Source organism: Gymnoscopelus microlampas, assembly GCF_963454915.1.
Source record: "Gymnoscopelus microlampas genome assembly, chromosome: 20".
Taxonomy (NCBI): domain Eukaryota; kingdom Metazoa; phylum Chordata; class Actinopteri; order Myctophiformes; family Myctophidae; genus Gymnoscopelus; species Gymnoscopelus microlampas.
The window spans coordinates 19,372,921-19,378,920 of record NC_139957.1 but is presented as its reverse complement, the minus strand read 5'-3'; the positions used below and the strand labels follow the sequence as shown (position 1 = coordinate 19,378,920).

Here is a 6,000-nt window from a genome sequence, read left to right as displayed (position 1 = left end):
ATGTCGCCGCCTAGTGGTCATGTATGGAATACATGTAGGTTAACAAATACAACTGTAGCAGTCACGTTTGATGTATTGTAGGGGGTTTTGAAATGACAGCCTACCCTGCCTGTCTGCTGTTCCTGTTTCACCTCAACACGTGTTTAGGTTTCCTATGTTCGTAAGAAATGGAAAGGAGTCATTTTGTATACGTTTTGTCTCCAGCCAGGCCAAGACACATTCTACACAGGTAGAATGTAGAACTAGAGGTCCATAAATAATATAACCCTTGACCTTTTTAGTTCTCAATGAAGATGCTTGATCATACACACAATGACACAAACATGAAAGACCTAGCCTGAAGAAAGAAAGAAGAAACGCGGCCATGCAACAGCATCATTTGGACCTCCAGGAGTTTCAACAATATGGGCTTTAAACATTTTGCCTAAAACACAAGTAAACCTATTTGGTGAGTTTGTTTTTGAAATATTCAAATCGCAATCAGATCCAATTACTAAAATAAAAGGCTCTCCATTATTTTCCAGATGTTGGCAAAGTGTCACTATACATATACAATGCTTACAGTAGTTATAGGCGACTTGCTCAATAAAAAGCAGATCTACAAGCTCACCATGTGTCACGAATGTGACACGTGGTGAGCATGTATATCTGTTATTTACCAGTGGTGTAAAGTAAGTACATTTACTCAAGTACTGTACCTATATAGTACAATTTTGAGTTTTTTTTACTTCACTGGAGTATTTCCAATTTTCAGTAATTTTATTTCTACTCCACTTAGTCCACTACATCTCAGAGGCAAATATTATACTTTTACTCCACTACAATTATTTGAAAACTTTAGTTACAATAACATACATTAACCACTTCAGGCCTATATATCTACATTTCGGCCATTTGAAAATAGCCGATCTACATGTCTATGTTATATAGATCTTGTAGATCTGCATAACGAAAACTTACTTTTGGTAAGTACATTTTGATACCAATACTTTTACTCAAGTACATTTTTGAATTCCGGACTTTTACTCACAGAGTATTTATTCATTGCCTATTGATACTTTTTCTTTTTTAAGAAAAAAAATGTGAGTACTTTTTCCACCGCTGTTTACGGCATGCAACCATATGCAACACACCACCAGCGCACAAATGACTATTATATCAGGGCTTAACTCAGACAGACTGCCTTTAGGACCTGGTGGAGAAGCTCTCCAAGTAGGGTTGCCAGATCTGCTTATTATAATTTCCCTGCAAGATTTTATTTGAAAATAGCCGATCTACAAGCTCACAACAGCTTGTGAGCTTGTAGATCTTCTATTTTCAAATAGCTGATGTATATGTTAAAGTGCTCATGTGGCCCATATTTGCTTCTTTTGGGCTGGTTTTCCTAGACCTGGTTGCTTGTTTCTCTTACAGAATCTGGCAACACTGTCTCCAAGCAGACAGTCCTCGGGCCCCTGCAGTGAGGAGCGGAGCATCTGGAGGAGCGTCGGCCGGGCTGTGGGGAAGGAGGAGGCGGAGGAGGAGGACGGCTAGAGGAAAGGAGAGGCTCTCCGGCGGCAGCACAGCGAGACAAAAAGGGTCAGGCAGGCCTGGGACTTGGCAAAACAGGGTAACGACTGAACACACTGTGACTCACACTCGTTTAGAACCGTAACCCCCCGGCACTTAGAACTGGCCGTTGAGCGAGAGTAAAAACCTCTATCGGAACATAATGTGACTGAAAGAGCCTCTGAGAGCGGAAGGAAGACGCTCGGGGTGGAAGAGGAAATGGAAATAGACAGCGATTAGGTTATGGTTGGTGCTTTTTTTTTGTGCAGATGTGCTGATGATTTCTCTCATCAAGTTCAAGTGCACGTCGGCCAACCGATGTGCTCTTGAACTTGATGAGAGCATTTACAGCAGGGGGGGCAGGATTATAATAACCCGCCTCATCATGAATATAACGGGGTTTTATCCTTCAGTGGCCGTGATGGCCTGTAAAAGAGGTATATATAATCCCTCTTGGGGTCATTATTGTGTAGACTTTCCCCTGCAAAAGAGACATCTAAAACTTTGACATTTTGAATGCATAACGTGTCGAATAATATGATTCAGATGATTTGATCGCAGTCGTTATTCTAGCCTGATGTGCATGAAAATGCGTGACACTAGTAAAATGCCTGTGTGGCCTATAATAAATTATTTTTTCCCCCCAAGATAACACGTTCAGGTTATAACCTGCAATAATTCTCAGGGATGAGATTAACACTCCAATCGCCTGATCCTAAATACATCAAAAGCCAATTGGCAATAATCCCGGTGTAGCTTTCCTTTTTGTAGGAAATTAAATACAGCCTTGGTTTCTGAAATATGTTTTACATTACAGTATGCGCATGGTGGGTTCCTTCCTACCAAAGTGCGTTACACTTCAGTTAAACCTGGCGAGTTATGACAAATGGTGCTGTTTAACGACGGGTTATCAATGAAAAAAATCAATTACAGTTCAATATTGCCATCCAAATTGTGTTTGCATATTATGCCCTGTCGTTGCCTGGTCAACGCAGCAGGGCCATTACTTGCCGTCTAGTGTATATATCTGAATCCATGTGGCCTATAGGCCCTACTATGCTATAGTAGCCATAGTATTCTATAGCACCCTTTAAGACCGGCAATAGACCAGTGGTTCTCAATCTGTGGGGTCGGGACCCCCAGGGGGTCCCCACATGATTTTGGGGGGGTCCCCATGATGACAGTACGGTGACAATTTAAGGACTTTAAAGGCGTTTTAATACATAAAAAAGGACATTTCTGCATCAAAAGTAATAACAACCTATATTATATAAACTGGTCAGACATTGGCCAAATTGTCAAATAATATAAGAAAGAGGCAAACATTTTAATATATCTGTGGAACCAAGTCAAACTAAATGTAATGCCACTCCTATACATTCCAAGTGCTTATCAGGGTGGGGGTCCCCAGTTCACATATGATTATTTTGGGGGGTCGCGGCCTGAAAGGGTTGAGGACCACTGCAATAGACCAAGCGCATTTTCAAATATATGCACGTTTGGCTATACTATTAGATATTTTTTTAAAGAATATGAAGTAGCCTATTCATGATTCATTATAGAACTTTTTTTTTGTTTTTTTGCATTATGTTTCAAAACATGCAATGCTAAACTGTTACTGAAAGCCCATCATTGCAATACTAAACACTCCATGGCATGTAGACTACTCCTCAAAGCATGCCAGTAACTTAATACTAAACCTTTTATCTGTAATGCCTCACTTATTAACATGCTGGTTGTCAGATTATTCACCATATAGTCCTAATCAGGCCTGTTTTTCATTTTCCAGGAGAGCAGCAAGAAGGATCATCAATTCACATTTTTTTGTTTTGTTCTCGTTTTGAGTTAAATTTCCATCAGAAGATTCCGTCATTCACACTGACCACAAGATTATTTTACAATGCCGTCCAACATTGGTACCAACATGCCAACCACCACCACATATAAAAGTGCAGATTACGGGGACTCGCCTGGACACAGAATGGTAAGAGAACAAAATGGCCATGTGGCAGCGATTCCCAACCTGTGGGCCGGGGCTCACCGGTGGGCGGCGAGGATATTGCAAGTGGGCCCCCAAATAATTGGCAAAACACTGAGATTTTATTGATAATATAACATTAACCCAATAAGACCGGGAATGCATCTGTGACATTTTAGATTTCTTTGACTATTTAAAAATAGCAGATATGCAAGCTCATAGCGCGGCACCGAGTGCCGCGCTATGAGCTTGTAGATCTGCTATTTTTGAAAAATCGTAAAAAAAAAATAATGTTATATTCTTTTCAAAAATCTGTTAGGATTTAGAAAACATTTTAAGAATCGGACTCAGGCCTTAATGGGTTAATATAAAACAATGTATCATCGTGATACCGATAGATAGCAATTTAAAGTATACTACAACAATAGTTCCATTGATCCGAGCTGGAACATGATTGATTGATCATTAAAATATCCCTGATCTCTGGGCCCTGATTCAGAAAAGGTTGGGAACCACTTATGTAAAGTATTTGAGTACATTTTGTTTTTCTCACATTGTCATGGCTATAGTTTTAGGTGGATCACATTGTCATGACTATAGTTTTAGGTGGATCTGGTCCAGTGACAATGACTCAACCGCTCCATATCAATACCTACGCAATACAATCCTTCCCATGTCACCTATTTTATGAATGGACTGATCACTTCAGCAATCAGTTAATTTCATGCCTTATTGATTCCGTGCAACCCACAGACCCACAGGAGAAGACTTGGTAGCATTGATCCCTCTGTCCTTTTATTGAACTTAGGTCTCGCTACTCACCTTGGTGCACGGCCTGTAATACAGTCCCCCTAATCAATGTTACTGTTACATTTAGTCGCCGTCGGGCAGAAACCTTGTATCTCCATATTTCAACTTTTTAAATCAATGCCCTACTAAAGTGTATCTACTAGCTCACAACGTGTTGATTTTTTTTTTAAGTGAAAGTATTTCAGTGGGTTTTATGAATATTGAACCAATGAAACATATTAACAAGAGCTTGTGATTAAATAATAATAACTACATTGGATTCCACTGGAAAAGTGACTGAAAAGTGACGTTTTTTGGACATACAAGGTCTCCACCTGGCAGCATCTCTCCCTGCCTGTGTGAGGTGATTAATGCACAGTACCGTAGGTGACGCCTGGTCTTGGTAATGGTGGTTGATGACGTGGGCGTTGGCTTGATGTAGGTTGTGTGCGAAGCGGAATGGCTCTATGTCTGCTTTTTACTGTTGGGGGGTTGGGGAGCCGGGAGGGGGGGGGGGGGGTCTGTCCTCTTCCTCTACTACGCTAAGCGGCACTGCCCCTAGTCCTGTTGCCTAGCAACAGGCATTGCCTTAAATAACCGTCCGCCTAGACGAAAATAGTGCAATGATATTGATGGCATTGTGGAGTTCACTCCAGGCAACAACAAATTGTTTTACAGGCTGCTTAAAAATATTATATAATCCATATGGGTAGTACTTTAGATAGTAGTAGTATTATTTCCACTCTGTGTGTGACTGTGTGTGTGGGTGGGACGGAGGGTACCTCAATAGTGTGCTGTAGTCAGTCCACTGGTTTTCAAACGTTTTATGCCTAAGGCACACCAATGGGCAAGTCAAAAATCTTAAGGCACACCTGTAATCACGGTGAAATGAGCAGATCTACAAGCTAACAACACTTCACAATATGATGGATTTTGAGCTTATAGATCTGCTATTTTTGCTATTGTTAAAACGTGTGAGAAGTTTTCACCTATAATGACATGCCCAAAATAGGAAGGCCAGGTTGAAATTGGTTAAAATATATATTTTTCAGTAAAGTAGTAAAGTGGATAAGTAGCTACCCACTACCGCGGAGTCTGGGGGTTCGGATGCACCGTGGTAGATTCGAGCGTATAGACGCTCGGCTTTATTGAGCGTCTACAGTATATGAACACAATTGGCCTGTGTTCAGGGGAAGAAAGCCGGCGGGGAGGGTGAGATTTGTCACTGCACATACTCCTACGGGCTGGAGCGGCACCTGTCAGTGGGGAGTGTTGGGCAAGACGAGTAGGACGAAGGCTCTACGTCCTCCCGGTGGGGGCTCCTCACTGGCAGGTGAGCCAGTAGGATACAACAGCAGTGACAACACATAGAAATGTGTGTGGGGAGGAATCAATTGTCATAAAGACTAAATTGGGGAGAAAAAGGGGTAAAAAGCTATAGTTGCATGTATTGCTATAATAATATGTGGTCGTCACATTGCAAGGCACACCTGGACTTGTCTCGCGCCACACCAGTGTGCCTCAGCACACCGCTTGGTAACCACTGGTGTAGTCTGTTCAGAAAGAGTGTCAAGAAATAGTGTTAATCGATGTGAGGATAGAAAATAAGTGGAAGACGTTTGCATCTTGGATTTTAGAAGATTCTTTTTTGCCTTTTTGTAGTTTATCCCATTTTCAAATTCTAG

At 41.3% G+C, this 6,000-nt stretch overlaps 1 protein-coding gene across 6 annotated transcripts in view; it reads left to right on the top strand.

Annotated features, from left to right (window-relative positions):
* The first annotated feature begins 1,469 nt into the window (after positions 1-1,469).
* The window catches only part of LOC311036560 (DNA (cytosine-5)-methyltransferase 3A-like), a 45,022-nt gene continuing 40,491 nt past the window's right edge, over positions 1,470-6,000 (top strand). For 4 of the 6 annotated variants that reach the window (XM_084045317.1, XM_084045315.1, XM_084045316.1 and 1 more), the window contains exons 1-2: positions 1,470-1,609; positions 3,338-3,532. In XM_084045317.1, coding sequence (XP_083901443.1) covers positions 3,449-3,532 — 84 coding nt within the window. In that variant the 5' untranslated portion in view covers positions 1,470-1,609; positions 3,338-3,448. Of the gene's footprint in view, positions 1,610-1,682; positions 1,795-3,337; positions 3,533-6,000 lie in introns of those variants that run through there. The other 2 variants (XM_084045318.1, XM_084045314.1) reach the window with 2 other exon arrangements.